The following is a 17,544-nucleotide window of genomic DNA, read 5'->3' on the forward strand; positions in this document are numbered from 1 at the left end:
CATAAAATTCGATTCTCATCACTGTAGTCACAGGTAACGACTAAATAGAAGCTTTAATGAATATAACTTTAAACATGCAGATAGATGACGCCTAAACATGCACTTGGGATTATATTAAACAACCCCTTTTTCTATGTTATTTTATCCGCGGGATCGTCCGGGCCGTATGAAGGACAGCTGAAGATATCACCAATACAACTTCCTTTTCAGTATGTTTATTGTCGTGCCCCAGACCAAGTTATCAAACTTCTTCTAAAATAGTGCAGCCCGTGATATTTTATACTCTAAAACTATAGTGCGTTATTGTGCATTGTGCATTGTTCATTGTGCATATAGTGCAGTGTTTTCATTTCCGTGTGTCCATCACGAGCAAAACCCTTGTGTGCATATGACAAACAATTTCCCTTATATTACAATATCAATATCTCTTATGAACAACCATAAAATTCGACTCTCATCGAGATATGTCCATACCAGGCCGTTGGATGAACCCGAATGAACCGAGCAGAAAAATGAGGAATCACCGTGTTATGGACAACAGAAAAGCGGTCGTTGTTACCTTTGAATTCCTATATTTATGAAAAGAACAAAAATCAGGTTTCTTTAAAATCATGATTTCATTGAAATTCGTTTTTGTCTAATAATATAGACAAGTCGTAGAGGAAAGCAGGTTAGTAGTAATTAGCTAAATCTCGTGTAAAAAAATTCTCGACATATCGATATGCATAATTATGAACCTTCGTCGTGCAGGAAGTTGACCCTTCTGTCAAGAACAAGAAGTTTTTCTGTAATTTTGATAATGATCAAATACCTTGACTGTTCCTTCTTGTGTATAAAACTGAAAACTATCTCCAGCTTGGCTAAATGAAACGGTGTATCTCTTAACAAACTGATTGAGATTGCTGCGTCCTTGGGTACTGATTCCTGTGACCAGAGTAGATCTTTGGAAATCAACCTGAAACCACTGATTAAGATCGTTTTTCCCTGATGCCCATGCCCCTGTCATGTTTAATCTCCCTCTGTTCGGATGAACTTGACCTTTCCATTCGCTTGATACATTGATTTGGTTATTACTAATAGTACCATTTGCCATTCCGAGAGGTTTCGCAAGGACTGTAATTAAGATGTTTATTTAAGAGTGAAACTTAGTTATCTTACAGGGTAGACTTATTAACGCAATAAAGAATAGTTTGTTCTTTGAAGTTTTGCATGGTGCTGTTAAATATGGGTGTTAATTGCTTGTGATTTTCACCATGTAATTTATTAAGTCTCTAAGCTTTCGGCCTGTGAGCTCAGGCCATCATCAGAGAAAAGTTTAGATACAAACAAACTATGTGCGCAAGTACATAACGCACTGACTTATCAGTAGACGAGAACGCACTAACTTATGATCACAAACTTATCTTCACGTACTACCTTTTCAGCAGACGAAATGATTGATCTACTTAAACTTTGCCTCTCCTCAACTTGCTTCCAGTGGAGAGATCAATTCTATGAACAAACAAGTGCCGGACCTATGGGTTTACCTCTCTCTCCAATCCTAGCAAATATATTCATGGAAGACTTCAAAGAAAGATCACTAGCCAACTCTCATTTTAAACCCCTATCATGGAAACGTTATGTGGATGACGTTTTCCCCATTATTTTGGTCTGACGAGATTGAAGAACTAAACCATCTTCTGGAATATCTCAATGGTCTACACCCATCTATAACCTTAATATGGTGTAAATCAAAAGCAATTAACAACTATAAAGAATAGTTTATTCAATCCACAAAAACTTCTCAAATCACATTTATTTTAATCCGTCTGCCTTATAGTCTTTCAAATGAAATAATTCGCTTGAAAAATCGACGTTTTCCTTTCCATAAGCTGTATGTAAAACGACGCTAGAATGAGGTGAAAATGTCATGAAAAAATTTTACGCGGGGTAAGTTGAAATATGATTTAGCCCCGCTTGTGCTAATTTTAATCAAGTCACAGTCAATGAACACTAAAAGATTTAACTAGTAATAAAGAAGCTTGATGGAGCAATGAAATTATATGGGTTGTGAATGTAGCTAATATTTGTGTGGTGATTACTTCAAATATTTCTACCAGTGTAACGATAATTGCAAACGTGTATTGTTAATAGGAGTTAATTTAGGAAAAATTTCTTTGACCACCTTTCTTTTCTCTGAAACTTCTCCCTTGTTTACTTTAGTTCTACATGTACAGTACTGTCGAGAAATAACCTAACAAAAACCGCTGTCGACATAGTTCAAACCTCGCTTGAGCCAAGGTCAGACGGAGGTCGATCCGCGGTGAGAGCGAGTTTGAACCTCTTACCCCTATGTATCGAAACTCGGTCTCATGCACTGACTCTGAAAAACATTTCTTAAGATGTTTTTTATTTGATGATTGTGTCGTCGTTCTAAGCGGCTCATAACACTCCGTTCGGAAGCGAACAAAAACCGCCATCGTATTTTTTCCCTTGCGGTCGTCTGTGGTTTCTATCGCTCGCCCGCAACCTAACCGCAACCGCAGTGTTACGTTATATTTCGTGACAATACTGTAATTACCGTTTTCGCAACGACTTCCTTCGTAACATTCCACACACTGACACAAATACTGTTTTTCTGGATGCCAAATCATGGTCCCTCCGTTATGACATTCATTCATTTCTCCTCTGCAGGTAGCCTTCAAAATATGATATGATAATTACCCCTAGCAATAACTTTTTGTGTTATGAGAACTTTCAACCGTTAATTAACAGGCTGATTGGTATTGATTAAGCTCGAATATAACGAAGATGGTATAAAATCAAAGTATAGTGAAAACAAAGAATACATTCTTACAAATTGACTTCTGTCCACGTTAATCTTGTACAACGTCCACGCTTGCTCTTCCTTGGTAACTTCATGCTCGTCAAATTTATGCTCAGTTGTGTTGGTTAGCTGACAGTTGAACTCTTTGTCAGTTTTCTTTTTCTTGTAATTATACGCCACACAAAAACGGTTTACAGCGCACTGAAGTTCACAAAATATGTCCATTTCTTCAATGAACTGACCGATGATATTTGTTTTCAATTGAGACACTCCTAAAAAAGAAGCATATTTTCAGGTGATAGAAACGTATCTTTATTCTCTTTATCCTCGAGCTGCGGGTTGTGCAGCAGCTCCTCGCAAGAATTCATTTCACTGGCTGAACTTTACAATACATTTCTATTTCAACCAATAGCATAATTCTTTCTTTAGAAAGCATAAAAAGCATTATCCAATTGCCTGAAAGCTTCCGAGCACGTGAGTAGGTTACCCCCCCCCATCCAGCGGCAAAAACACGCAACGCGTGGACCCCACGCGGGACGTCGGAAACTGTCGGATTTTCCGAAGATATGCGTGTTCTCCACGCGCGAGTAGAATAGTGAGCGAGGGGCGGGGTAAACAATAAAGCGTAAATACGCATAATAGCGTAAATACGCATAATAGCGTAAATACGCATAATAGCGTAAATACGCAGGATATGTTTGTTTGACAGCATCTTACTCAAATTACACAAATGCCGGTTTATTTATTACACAGTAAGAATTTGCGAGGAGTATATTTTATTTTACAATGAGAATTACACATTTGTATGTTCATTTTAAGAGTTCATTTCTTAAATATTCTGTGTATGCTTTGTGATGATTGTTCTCATCACTTGTAAACTGTTCTCCTGTTGTTTTAACCGTGTACTTAAAGATAGGCGGGTTACAAAAAAAGGCAACGACACCTGACTCTAGTGGATCAGTTTGGTATGAATCTCCTTTCCAATGAGACAGCTGGTTCAATGCACTTTGAACTTTAGGATCTTTTACGTTCATTAAGGACTCGATCAGTATAAAATCTGGATCTTTCGTAAGTTGTTTCCAGTGCTGAGATACATCATCATACCACTTAAGGTCTAAGACTCTTGTTACTTCAACAAACTCACTCCATATCATGCATGTATTGTTAACTTGCTCTATGGCTTCGAAACCATACAACTGCCATGTCTCGTACTCAATTAAACAGTCTTGATCTCTTACTTTACAACCACAGCAAAGTTTACTGCGCATTCTTTGAACCTCGCGTTCTACAGCATTGGCATACATTACTTCTAGCAAATGGAATACCTTGTTCGAACTTTCCATCGTCAAAGTTTGTGTTCAACTGAATTCAAAGTTTCTCACAACACAATCTGACTAAGATATGCAAGGTCAGACGTCTGAGGAGACATCTAAGATTGTCATCCGATGATCTTTTGGTTTTCAGTTTTCTTAGAGTATAAATTTGGGGCATAAACGCTGGATCGCATGTTTACGAGTTTCACTTGGAAGAGCTTGTGTGATATATTTTAAGTCAAGATTAAGCGATGAAATGTTTACACGGGGAGCCTGCTTCTACTGCGACAACGAAGAACGGTTCGTTTTGGTTCTGTGGTCAAAATCCTGGTTGTAATTTCTTTTGCACGGAAGACGATGGATATCTATTTGAGAAAGCCATTGCTGCTTGGAGAGTTACGAATCAATCACAGCCGCAATGCACACATAAACCCAACAAAAATGCGTGTGGTTAAAGATTTAATGAAAGGAAGTTTTGGAAGACCGTTTTTTGTATGCTCTGACAAGAAGGATCCATGTTCCTTTTGGACGTGGGGTGATGTGAAGCCAACAACGAGACCGTCCTGTCATCATGGGCTATCGTGTACATTGCGAAAGGTGAAGAAAGAAGGCATCAATAAAGATCGTATGTTCTTTTGTTGCCCCAATGGGAAGAAGGACTCGTGTCGATTTTTTGAATGGGTACCCGAAGAACAAATCAGTGTTGAAGAACCGTTCATACCATCATATTACCGAGATCTTTATTCTCAGTAGAACTGAAACGTTTATGTAAGAACTTTATAGAGACTTTATTTTTGTTGACATAAATAAAATGTTTTACACACTACTGTATCATTTGTGATTTCGCGCTGCTAATAATGGAGGTCATCTTAGACGAGCTCCAAAAGAATAACGTCGATATTAATATGAAAACGTTAACTCATCATATCAATTATTTACTTGTGCAACACAAGTCTACATACCAATCGGCGGTTTTAAATTCTTCTGATTTGGTAGTTATTTTTTATGAAATCAATGTGAGCAACTTTGGTCGCGCAATGGCCTACTTAGCATTGGTTTCCTTGATGAAAAACTCCGAGGAGGTCACGCGTGGAGCCGTAAGACTCGTTGCTACACGACTTCAGAGCCTCGATTTTGAGGAGTTTAAGGTCAAACAGAGCCTTTTCGACCGAATGATTTCTTTTATCAAACACATTTTCTCTCTATAAAACACATGGACATGTATCACGAAATTCATTGTGTTTGTATCTGCGATGGATGTGCGATTCAAAACGCCTGCAAACTTTTATGTTTGTGGACAAAGCCAAAGTGGGAAATCTTATTTGGTTCGAACCATGTTGCATAACTTAAAAGAACTTTTCAATCCAGTTCCAACCAATATAATATATTGTTACGGTATATATCAGCAAGAATTTGAACAGCTGTTGCAAAAGTTTCCTAATCTTACACTAGTAGAGGGGTTTCCGGATGATTTATACGAGTTGGTGAAAGGACACGATAATTCTCTTGTCGTACTAGATGATCTGATGTCTCAATGTTCCAACGATCAACGGGTAGCAGACTTATTTACGCGTGGCTCTCATCATCGGGGTATATCCGTTCTCTACCTTACGCAGAACTTGTTCCCACCAGGAAAGTTATCACGAACGATAAGTTTGAATTCCCACTACATGCTAATATTCCGAAACCCACGTGACTCGCTCGGTATTGCGACATTAGCAAAACAGATGTTTCCCAATAACGTGAATTATCTTTTGGAGGCATTCCATGATGCTACAAGTAAACCTTACGGTTATCTAATGGTTGATTGTCATCAGTTGACACCGGAAAATATGCGTCTCAGAACATCTATTCTTCCTGGAGAAAGACAAGTCGTCTACGTGAGACGTACTTAAGTTACGCGCGTTGACCAACGGCTATCAGTATAAACATGTCGAAGCGCATGAAAGAAAGTCTTCCGTATCTTCAAGTTATGGTAAAGTCTAAACCTAAGTTGCGTAAACTGCTTATCGAACATTGTCCTGCAGATGTCATCACAGCTATTTGCGAATGTTCTTTGAATCTACTTAAAGGTATTATTCCACTAACACCGAATCAAAAGCGACGTTTAGTGCGCTACAGGACACATCTCCGTGCGTTGGCAAATAAGAAAGTGTCAAGAAAACGAAAGAAGCAATATATTAATCAAAAAGGTGGGAATTTACTTACAGCTCTTTTGCCACCTGTCCTAAGTGTCCTCGGAAGTTTCTTAGCAAAATGAAGCATGCAAAACGAATGATACTGGTCCCCGAGGACGTGTTTGCTAGATACGAACAAAAGCAAAAAATTGAAACGTCGCCAATTGTAAGAAACATGATTAAGACAGATGGAGAAATGTCTGATATTCTTCAACGTACTGATATTGATGATGCGCAAAAACAGAAACTGTACTGCCAATCTGGAACGTTTTATGAATCTCAGGCAACAAAAGGATGAGGAGATCCCAACTGTTAGGCTGGCTACGGAGAAAAATACAGAAAAAGACGACGGGGCAAACGAAATCAACCCCCTGCCCGATTCCGTGATTGTAGATAATATACCCAAAACAATGCGTTTAAGAGCGACAGCATTGTTGAACCGTTTGAAAACGAGACCTGACGTTATTTCTTGGGATAAGACTGGAGAAGTTACCTTGGACGGTAAAAAGGTTCCACGTTCAAACATTTCTGATTTGATCAGCGACGCTATGAGAAGAAGAAAGAATTTTAATCCTAAAGGATCGAAAGAATTTTTTACTGTTTTGTCCAAGATGAACATACCAACAGACATCGTGAGAAATGAGGAAAGGTTAAAACAAATGGATACTCTGTCTGCAGGAGGAGAATCCGTTGTCAGTACACCCAAACGATCAAGCCCATCATCAGCTTATTTTGAAAGACTGTTGAAGAGACATGATACACAGGAGAAAACTCCAAAACAATGGATTAAATATTGAATTTTGTAACTGCATGTTCTAATGAATAAATAAATGGTTATTTTCCAACCCGTTTTAGTTTTCTCACCTTTCACACACACACACACGTTGATTTCTTTTTGACAACATTTATTTAAACAACTTTTTACTTTGTTGTTCTACAGCATTTGATTCTTTCAACATTACTTTAAAATTATTTTTAACAAAATGAGATACTTTTTCATCATTTAACAATGTATTTTTACTAAATAACTGAACAATCTTATTCATGCTATGTCCACGTGCCCTATGACTAGATAAATATGCAATATTGGCCACAAACATCCGACCAATTGCTTTGCAGTTTGCGATTGTTAAATTCATAAGAATATCCCTTGAAAATGTTCCCAAATGAGTAGAATTCCGGCGGCTGCCCATAACTGTCAAAAAATTCTCCGTTATGTTCTGATGGAAAGTAAAAGGCCACCCAATGCGTTCCAGGTTCAGTGCTTGGATCTGTGTTTGCAACAAAACCGCAAGGATAATTTTCAATTTTTTCAGGTAATTTGTCACTTGGAAACACACCGCAAAATTTTTACTTGTCAAAGAGTCTTGTTCCAATGCGCGGCTATCTGTCCGGTATTCATCTAGCCGGTATAGTCATATATGACGTTTCTCTCACCTCAATCTGTATCAGGTTTTCGAATTCTGCATAACAGACAAGACTCACAGCTGCTGCCGGCGCACGAGAGAACTTGACGTCAACTGCGAAATTTCCTTTCTGAACAGCATTAAAGTGCGTTGAACTACCACACATGTCTGGCGTCAGATCCAATGCAAAAAGCACGTTTCCTCCTATGTATTCATCGCGTGAGATATCATTTCCAGTGTTGTAGTTCATCTTTCCCGTACCAGAGAACATTGTGTAAAATGCTTCAATATATCTAGGATTTGCACCGGCAAAGGAAAGTTGCATACCTTTCAAGGGTACTTCTTCGCCATTCACAGACGCTCCAATAAACGACATGTTGAAATGTTGAAAGTTGAATGGATTTTGTTTGTACGCGCCATTGAATCCCGCACTTTCGACCAAGCCACAAACAAATGATTTCGGGACAAGTCCGTTGAAAATGTTATCTTTTCTTAGGGAGGGATTTCCAGCTGGAATAATGAAACTTTTACATTCAACACGACGGATAGGATAGATAGCAGGACCTTTTTTCAATGCAATCTCATGGGCCATGGAAATGGTTGGGCTAATTTTCACCTTACGTATTTTCAGATAAACATCCATCAATTTTACTCTGTAATCCGCATCATCTTCAGAAGCCATCAAACAAAACTCGTTAATATTGCGATTCAGAATAACTTTTAGGTCTACAAAGCTTAACAGGAGACGTTCTGAAAAGAACACATCACTAAATATAGGTCCAGCCATTTCAATCGTTTTACTCTGGCTGCTGAATTCATATCTCTTTTTAAGACCATAGTTGGTGTTAGCAGCAACCGCTATTGCAGGATTGGACACATCAAATTTTCCTGCTGTATCTTTATAAAACAAAGCCGCGGTGAGTTGGGATTGCTTAGCACCAATCCCGAAATTAAGCAGCGTCTCCAAATACGCACGGTATGCATACGTTCCAGTAGCTTGTGTCACTTGCTTTTCTTTCAAAAAGACGTCAACTTGTTTGAAAAGGCTGTGCAGAAAATTGTTTACAACTCCGACTCTTTCGTCTGCGTCAAGATCTTGCCCATTAGCCTTTGTCACTTTTGCTCTCACTACAAGAATCGTTTTCGACAAGTCAACGTAATCATCAGTTCCTGGACACAGAAATGTGATTGGACCACCGTCTTCTACACTGGATACCGGTTGATGATCGATCCAATGTCCTTTTTCCAATCCAACTTGTGTTGATGGTATTCCAAATAAATCAAGTTCACTTTTCATTCCTTCAGGAGATTTTGAATGCACAAAATTCATGTTTAACCAAATATATCTTCTGCACGAGTTGTTCTCCGCTTCTTGGTCTGTCTGCTTCTGGCTGTGGATGTTGATGCTTTTCTCTTTTTAGTCGTTTTGCGTCTCTTGGGACGACTTTTCCTGTTAATTGATGCGTTTCTCTTTGTTTTCCGTTTTCCACTTCCTGTTTGAGCGTACGTCTTTATTCGATTAACGGCTTTTCCCTTTGCGATGTTTACGGCTTCACGCCCTCGACTTTTTATCGCTGTCTTCAGATTTTTTCCCGAGGCAACGTCTCCTAATAGATTAGCTCCAGTATTCAGGGCAATGTTACCAAGAGCTTTTGCTCCACTTTTTACAATTGGCATGACTGCCCTGGCAACACTTTTAAACAGACCACCTAGTCCAAAACCCATTTGTCCATGACCCATTTGCCATGGTCTGCCTCTGAAAACAGACATACCACGCCCTTGTTGTGATCAAGATAGTAACGAATGTACGGGTTACTCATTTTTAGAAATAACTGTGCTGTCTGAGATGTAGTGTTATCACCACCTTCCCGCGTTCAAATGGCACGGGATCGCCTGTGTCGTTCCTTAAAAGAATCTCCACGTCCTCAAATGATTTAGTTTGGACTGGCACATATTGTATGTTTGTGAACGTCTTGGTAATGATGTCCCCAGACTTTCCCTCGACTGGAATGCTTCGGAGTAACTTTGCGTTTGTATCACCGACAATCTGAGGTTGAACAACGTCACAATAAATGTATATTGTTGACATATCAAACAAGTCTGCAACATAAGGACTAGTGGTCGTTTTTGTTAATTTTACTTCCTTTCCCCCAAATCCTAAGATAATAGACATTCTTCCTGCCAAAACCAACCGATAGCCACTTTTTAGGTGAACTGTCACTTTTCCGGTTACGGCATTGAACGTTAAATTGATGTTATCGTTACGGGTCTCTTTTTCAGAGCTTGTTGGTGGCTTTGAGAAGGTCTTGCATTGTTTTGTAGTAACCATATTCTACAGATGCCGCCAAATAAAATCCTTTGCCGTCATCCCAATATATATTATTATCATGTTTCTGAGAGTATACCATGTGTTTGGATAAGAAACGGAGTACAAACCAACTTCCCAATCACCATTCAAATCAACAGGTTGTGGTAATTTAACACGGTAACTGGTAGTTTTGTTATCGGGAAAGATATTTAAGGATGCATTGCTGGGAAGCGTAAGATAAAAATGTGCTCTGCTCATCGTGAAATACAAATGAATATAACAACGAAAGTACACGTTTAAAGGTTTTTATTTATTTCTGAAGCGGGTACCCATGAATTAAACTTGTTCGGGTACCCTAACCATTTTACAAAGTATTGTATATTATCACCCCTCCCACGTTTCTTAAGAATCTTTTCGACTTCGTACACGTCGTCACGTTTGACGACCTTTTGCAATTCTTTATCATAGAACGTTCCATCGAGTTCCTCATCGTCATAATCTTTTAGTTTATACACCGGAGGATCGCGAGGAATTTGCTTACTTATAGTAAATATTTCTTTGGAAAAATTTGGCAAGTAACCTTTCTCAAACTTTCGTTTTAATTTGCTAATTCTAACTTGATCACCAATCTTAAATTTGTACTTTACATTTTTTCCAACATTATGATCGTCATACAAAGTATGCCATACTTTCTTTTCGTTTTCAATGCTAACATCCGCAGGCTTCATCTTAATGCTACGATGAACACTATGATTGTAAGAATAAACTAAATCAGGCAGCATGTCAATGTATCTCATGGTTTTCTTTGCTGTAAAGTACCGCCACATTTTTGTTTTCAAAGTACGAATCAAACGTTCTACGATTGATGCTTTGGTCTCGTTATACGTATTGTACAACTGGATATCTTCTTCTTTCATCAAGGCTCGAAAATGTCTGTTTAAAAACTCCGTTCCTTGGTCAGTCATAATTTTTTCAGGTTTACGTCCAGAGGAGAGAATAGTTTTGAAAGCTTCGACCAGGGAAGGTCCTGTTTTATTTTTCAACGGAATCACCCAGGCGTATTTGGAGAGGACATCAATACATACGAGAAGATATCGATATCCATCATTAAATTTCTGCAGGGATTGTAAATCTGCCAAATCCATCTGCCAACTCTGATCAATATTACCCGTGATCACGCGATTTCGTTTAAAATTACGACGAAGAGGCTTATGCAAAGTGTATGTGTCCTGCTCCATTAACCATTGCTTGATTTTCTTACGGCTTATTCTAAATTTTCCTTCGTTTTTAACGTCTTTATATAAACGATCCACCCCACCAAACCCTCCAGATCGTTTAGGATCATAATAAACGCTAGATAAGTATTCGTTCATGTTCAGGCGTGAAATGAGGGTTTGACTTTTACTCTTCGGCGTTTTCAATACTTTCATGCGTCTCACTATGCAATTGAGCAATGTCTTGTTCCGCGTTGTCAACCGGCTTGTAGTTTTTAATGGTTTTACTGTTATAACCCATTTGCAAATGCCCCTCAAGATTAAGATCGTTGCGACCGAAACTTATGCCCAATCTAAACATCTTTTGTCTGTTGTGATCTTTGTTGATCTTAGGACTTTTTCGAAAGGAATTACCCATGTTTACACTACGGCTCTTGCTGAGGCACTGAATATGTCGACGTTGTACTCGTTGTATAAAACATTTGCAACATTAAAAAACCATCAAACCTGTCTGGAGAGCCGTGAAAGAAAGATGTCTCCATACAAACCTCTGGACATTGACAACAAAACGTTTATGTTAGGTCATCGTCTGAGACGTATCGAAAACAAATTGCTAAAGTGTTACGCTAAAGAGATATCAATGATGATATCTCAACTAGTGGTTGCAAATTGTGATGGATGTGTTATGGAAAATTTATCTCAGAAAAATCATCAATGTATCACTATGGAAAAGGACGAACAGTTATGCATGTATTTTGACGAGGCGTTGTCAAGAATCTCAGAGACAAAGGTCACGGAGGCTTTTATCGAAACCCTAACGGACATTAAACCCTGTGTAGACAGTCCGGAGCTGCTCAAATATACGCGTGGTAATTGGAGAAGTAATTTTTGTGCAGATCGAAGACGGATGCTAAAAGAAGAGACTTTTAGGTTTTTGTAATAAGCGCTGTGATCGCGAAGATCATAAAATGACATGATTTTAAACCGAATCCTCAGTTTGCAATATGCCAGCCAAGTGTGCACACAAAACGATGTCTCCTAAAGCATCTTCAAAGAAAGAGGTTTTATGCTCGAAATCAACTGGGGTAAATGATCTACGTAAAAGGGCTATTAAAAAGAAGAAAAATGTTAAAGACGAGAGAAAAGCCAAACTGCACAAGATCAGGAAACTCAAGCTCAAGCGAAGGACTAACCATACAACGATACACAAACGAATTAAAATGGTGGTTATCCGAAAAGCAGGGGACACGTTTAAGTGTAAAATAATCGAGAAAAAAATACTCTCATGATAAGACAGTAAATCTGCCAGACTTTATTTTTGACATTTATTTAAACATAAGACACATAAAGACAAAATAGAATATATACATTTAGAATCCGTATGGAAGTGTTTTGTATTCATCAATAATAACACGTTTGTCATAAACAATACGGTAGTCCTTTTTCATGCGTTTGGTTTCTATTTCTTTTGTTTTGGTGTTGCGAGTAATCTTGAATGGGATATCTACGGATACTTGCCCTGCGACATTACATTTAGCATGAAGGTACACCAAAGCACGAATCACCTCAAAGTTAACGTTTTGCCTAGCGGTGCAATTCAATGTGATACCTCGTATCTTTGTTTCAACTTTGTTCGAATTTGTGCGGTAACAGTAATTCTTTGGGCCACCGGAAATGAACGTGGTGATGTAATCTCCTTTTAATTCATCTGTAAGTTCGCCGAGGTACGGACCCGTAGGAGGCTCTGGATCACAGGTTACTGACAAAGATCACCGATCAGTATCGTAATACACGCTCTTTCCTGAAGTTGATCCAGAACATCGTAGAGTTTGAGGCGGGCGTAGGCAGTGGTGAAAGCAGCGATGACCACGTTTGTTTTTGAATTTGGCGCGATGAAATTTTCGTTGTTTTCATAGTGGATTTCAATCACTTCATCATTGACGAAATTTGCATCAAGAACATTGATTTCATCTGAGGTTAGGTAGTCAAAGTAAACTTGGGGGTCTGCGATTAATTCCACCTTTGACATGTTGGGACGTTGTGCAAACTTGCCTAAAAAATATATGAGACAAGACAAAATAGGTTACTGATCTGAAAAAAACCTTTAGAGGGTACGGCAAAGTTTGTAGCAATATACTCACCCCAAAATGAGTTAAGCATCAGTTTTGCCAGCGCACGAAGCCCGGGATTATGCTCAATTTTGGACGGGTCCAAACGGATTCCTTCTCGCTCGTAGTACTCCTCAACATAAAGGCGTCTCTGTTCCTCTGTGGTGCAATTCTTTGGGTAACCACTCGCTTCCTGTTTGATTTTCAGAAACGTATTGATATAATCTTTAAACAGTTCATCAGATTGTTGTGGGAAATGCCATACTTCATGGAGTTTCAAAATTACGTAACCTTTCTCCAAGGCTTTCTCCAACTCCACACTGCACCAGGTTCCTTGAATGGATCTTTCTGTGTCGGAATGGGTGCATGGGGATTGGTTACACGCATCTGCACACGACTTGCATAAGGGGAACATCAACTTTCCCTGGGTACGATAAGGCAGGACAGGGTGGAAGAGACCATGAGGTGGCAGAACTGTACATTTGATCAACCCAAAGTAATTGGAGATATCTTCGTCAAAATTTTCTGTGATGATATGAGGATGACCGACGACTGTTCGCGTTGTCTTATTTGCCCAGGGATATAGGCTCGTGAAATCCACATACCTATGACGTCACATAATAAAAATGTAGCGTCAATAAATAGTAAAAATTGTACTTACTCAAATATCTGTATGTACACCTTATTTTTTCGTCATCCTTACACTCGTGAAATAGTTTGGCAGCGTTGGTTCGACCACCAAAGAAGGCATCACGAGGTTCCAAAGGATCAATTAAGTCATAACTGTCAAAGTAACTTTTCATATTTTCGCTGCATTCTAATTCTTGCGTGATGTCACACTCCCATACTTCGATAACATTGAAGCCCTGATCTCGGAGGTAACACGTCTTCTCCATTGTAGCTTGATGCAGGTCATGCATGGTTTTACCACTAACACTGTTCACCGTATCTCTGGCGTAGCATTTTAAACATCCTGGGAATATTGAATAAAAAATCAAAATGTTACATAAGAACGTTAAAAGAGAGAGTAATGTTAACAACATACCGTGCCAAAAGCAACCATTGATTTCGTAGGCTGTGTTGGTCTCTTCATGATAACCATCCAGTAGATAAGTACCAACACGTCTCTCACCAGCGTTGCGCGAATGTTGAATGTAGATGTCATTCTTTTCGGCAGTATAAGTCAACCACTTTAGAGCCAGGATGGATTGCTTGTCTTTCGGACGATAACCGTGAGGAGGGATTATGGCAATAGTGTTTTCTTTCAGAAAATTCTTTCGAAACACTAAATTGCATGCTGATGCAATGGTGAGACATTTCTCAAACGGATCGATATCTGTAACATCACGAAACAGTTCGCGAAACTCAAGGCAACAACGCCGTAGAATATCGACATCTGAACGACAGTAGGTTTGAATTTCTTGCTGGAAATTGAACACGTAATGGTTTTCTTTCATATTACCGTGCCATTCCAAAAACGTCTCTTTTTCATCAGGACTCATTCCGTCAGGATTGTAAAATGGACTTGGAGGTATAGGGCCAACGTAATTCTCATTCTCCTTTTTGTTAAAAAGGTGAGGGAAATAACCTTTTGCAAGCTCATTGAGACCAAAGGTTTTCGGAAAATCGGCAAGTCTCATGGGTATGAAACTGAGAGAGTCTATAAATTTAATCTTGAACAACGGGACATTCAATGTAAGGATTTTGGCACCTCTTGTGATGAGATCGAAAATCACACCGTTTTGGTGTAGGAATTGTTGAATAAAATATCCGTCGTAACCCTGAAAATTATGTGCTACTACAATGCAGTTTGCGTGTTCCTTGGTAAATAACCACTCGCAAAACTCATTTCTCGTATTGTCGCCTTTAAATATGCACTCGTCCCCCGCTTCGTTTTGCACTATGCATAAGTTGGGTTCGTGGTTTCCGTTTTCTTGTCGACATTCAAAGTCAAAGAATAGGAGTTGATTGTACCCGCTTTGGGGTGTGTCGTTCTCGTCGTTTGCCTCTTCATCGAGAAGGTTCGCCTCCTCGTTTATGTCTCTGGTGTTTTCCTCTCTGACGGGTTGCATGTAACATTGATGATTCTCAGTTTGCACATAGCTATTACAGGTAGAGCAACGAGTCTCACCGCAGTGATGCAAATCACGCCTCAGTCTACTCCGTTTTACAACAAGATCACAATGAAGACACTTACCCAGAGAATCACAGACTGATTTTGCGTTGCCTACAGATTGCTTATGTCGGTTAAAACACTCTTGACTTTTAAAAACACGCATGCAACAAGCACAAGGAACCCACGAAACAATTTCACAATTTGAAAAGACACAACTTACATAAATCAGCACACAAATGATCAGTCATTTTATCGTACCCCTTTTTACAGGTATGGCAATACTTTTTCCGAGCAAAAAATGCCGGCATGCTTGTGATTACATCGTAATGGCTATCGTGCAAAAACAAATAAATTCGTTTGTCTTTCTCGGGACCGGAATAGATTATGGCATTTTGATGCTCCTTCGAAACGATATTGATCTGATAATCAGACAAATAGGTTTGAAATTGTTTCACCTCATCTAAACCACATTCGCCAATTGGGACTCTAGCTTTTTCATGCAATTCGTACGCCAATTGTGTTTGCATTGGCCGGCGATGATCGACTATACTTTTATAACGATCATCGTATTCAATTTTGGCGATAGAAACAACTAATGCCCTAGCTAAACAAATGTTATCCGTGTTTTGAATTCGAATAATTGAACCTTTCCGGTCTAAATGCTTTTCCAAATTAATTTCACTACGTTTTGAACCGGTGCCTCCATTCGGCATTTCAACATGAACTAAATTGAGATTAACATTATCATTCAAACGAAATTCCCGATTAGATTGAACGACACGCTCGAATTCGGCTAAAACACGTTCGGTCGTAAGACGAGAACGTGGCATGAACGGAAGAGAAATAGGAGTCTCGAGCTGAGGCGATTGCAACACAAAACGAACTTGATCGTGCTCTGGAATATCATGGGTAATGGTCCTGAGCAAACACCCAAAAATGTCATGCAGCTGATTATGAAATTGATAGAGTTCCAAATTAGCAAAGGTATCCTTAAATTGCACAGCGTAATCGACACCACTGGTTTTAAACTTTTTAACATATACTTGCTTCACATTTGTCAGGGTAAAATAATTGCTATCGCTAACCTCGTTTGATGTGCTCGCGCCCTCATTCATTACGTCGACGGCTCTTTTCTGTCCGCGACCAATCTGTGACAAAGATCTGTCATCTCGCCAATTTGGGAACACGTTCTCTCCTTGTTCAAGCGTATCGGCAAGCCCTGAAGCAAACTCCCCAATGTCACTTTGTGATAATAATAATTCGTCGTCTTGCCAATCCTCCAAAAATCGTTGGCGTTGTTCCGGGGTCCAAGAATCTGTAAGGTCCGCAGCGATACCAAGACGAACATTCTCCACCCTCCATCGCATCATGCGACTTATAATCTCTGCCTTCTTTTTAAATAGTATATCCTTCTCAACATCAGTCAAGATATAACGTCTCTCCAACTCCGAAAGTTGATCAACCGTTTGACTCTCGTATATTTTATCTATCAAATTCATATCTAAACAGAAAAACAAGTGGTGTGGTTTGACGAAACAATCTTTAATTGATTGATTTGCAACGATAAATACACGAAGACAAAAAAACGCGAAAAGGGAAGACTCATACCTTTAAACGCAAAATGAAAACGCTCAATGTCCTCTTCCTAATGTTGTGTAACTGGCAGTTTTGCCAATATTGTAACCTAAATTTATACTCTCACGATCATGCAGTTCGTGATAATCCGTTTTTAAACGTCAGCAGTTTGTTTGTACATAATATCACAGGAATGCGTACATACGCACACATCCTGACACCTAAGGTTGTTGACAGTTGATATGATGACCAACAGCCATGTATCCTTAATTTAATGCGTATATACGCACACATCCTGACACCTAAGGTTGTTGACAGTTGATATGATGACCAACAGCCATGTATCCTTAATTTAATGCGTATATACGCACACACCCTGACACCTAAGGCGGTTGACAATTCATATGATGATCAACAGCCATGCATCTTTAATTTAACGCGTAAATACGCTGTCACTCGTGCAGAATATCTGTTCATGTAAATCATCATTGCCATGCGTAAATATGCTTAAAATATAATAA

At 39.1% G+C, this 17,544-nt stretch overlaps 3 protein-coding genes across 3 annotated transcripts; all 3 read right to left on the reverse strand.

Moving 5' to 3' along the window:
• Positions 1 to 428: 428 nt before the first annotated feature.
• LOC114534370 lies at positions 429 to 4,110 on the reverse strand. The gene is made up of 5 exons (XM_028555811.1): positions 3,678 to 4,110; positions 2,837 to 3,078; positions 2,561 to 2,678; positions 812 to 1,113; positions 429 to 569 (listed from the first exon to the last, which is right to left on the reverse strand). Exons 1-5 carry the CDS (start codon positions 4,108 to 4,110, stop codon positions 429 to 431), a joined length of 1,236 nt encoding a protein of 411 aa, XP_028411612.1.
• Positions 4,111 to 7,694: 3,584 nt separating this feature from the next.
• LOC114534372 (uncharacterized protein F54H12.2-like) lies at positions 7,695 to 9,032 on the reverse strand. The gene has a single exon (XM_028555812.1). It carries the CDS (start codon positions 9,030 to 9,032, stop codon positions 7,695 to 7,697), a length of 1,338 nt encoding a protein of 445 aa, XP_028411613.1.
• Positions 9,033 to 12,980: 3,948 nt separating this feature from the next.
• On the reverse strand, positions 12,981 to 17,232 carry LOC114534373. Its single transcript, XM_028555813.1, has 5 exons — positions 17,057 to 17,232; positions 14,378 to 16,949; positions 14,014 to 14,305; positions 13,366 to 13,937; positions 12,981 to 13,276 (listed from the first exon to the last, which is right to left on the reverse strand). Exons 2-5 carry the CDS (start codon positions 15,609 to 15,611, stop codon positions 12,981 to 12,983), a joined length of 2,394 nt encoding a protein of 797 aa, XP_028411614.1. The 5' UTR covers positions 15,612 to 16,949; positions 17,057 to 17,232.
• Positions 17,233 to 17,544: the final 312 nt, after the last annotated feature.

This window comes from Dendronephthya gigantea, unplaced genomic scaffold (assembly GCF_004324835.1).
Source record: "Dendronephthya gigantea isolate DGI-Jeju-01 unplaced genomic scaffold, DenGig_1.0 000099F, whole genome shotgun sequence".
NCBI lineage: Eukaryota > Metazoa > Cnidaria > Anthozoa > Malacalcyonacea > Nephtheidae > Dendronephthya > Dendronephthya gigantea.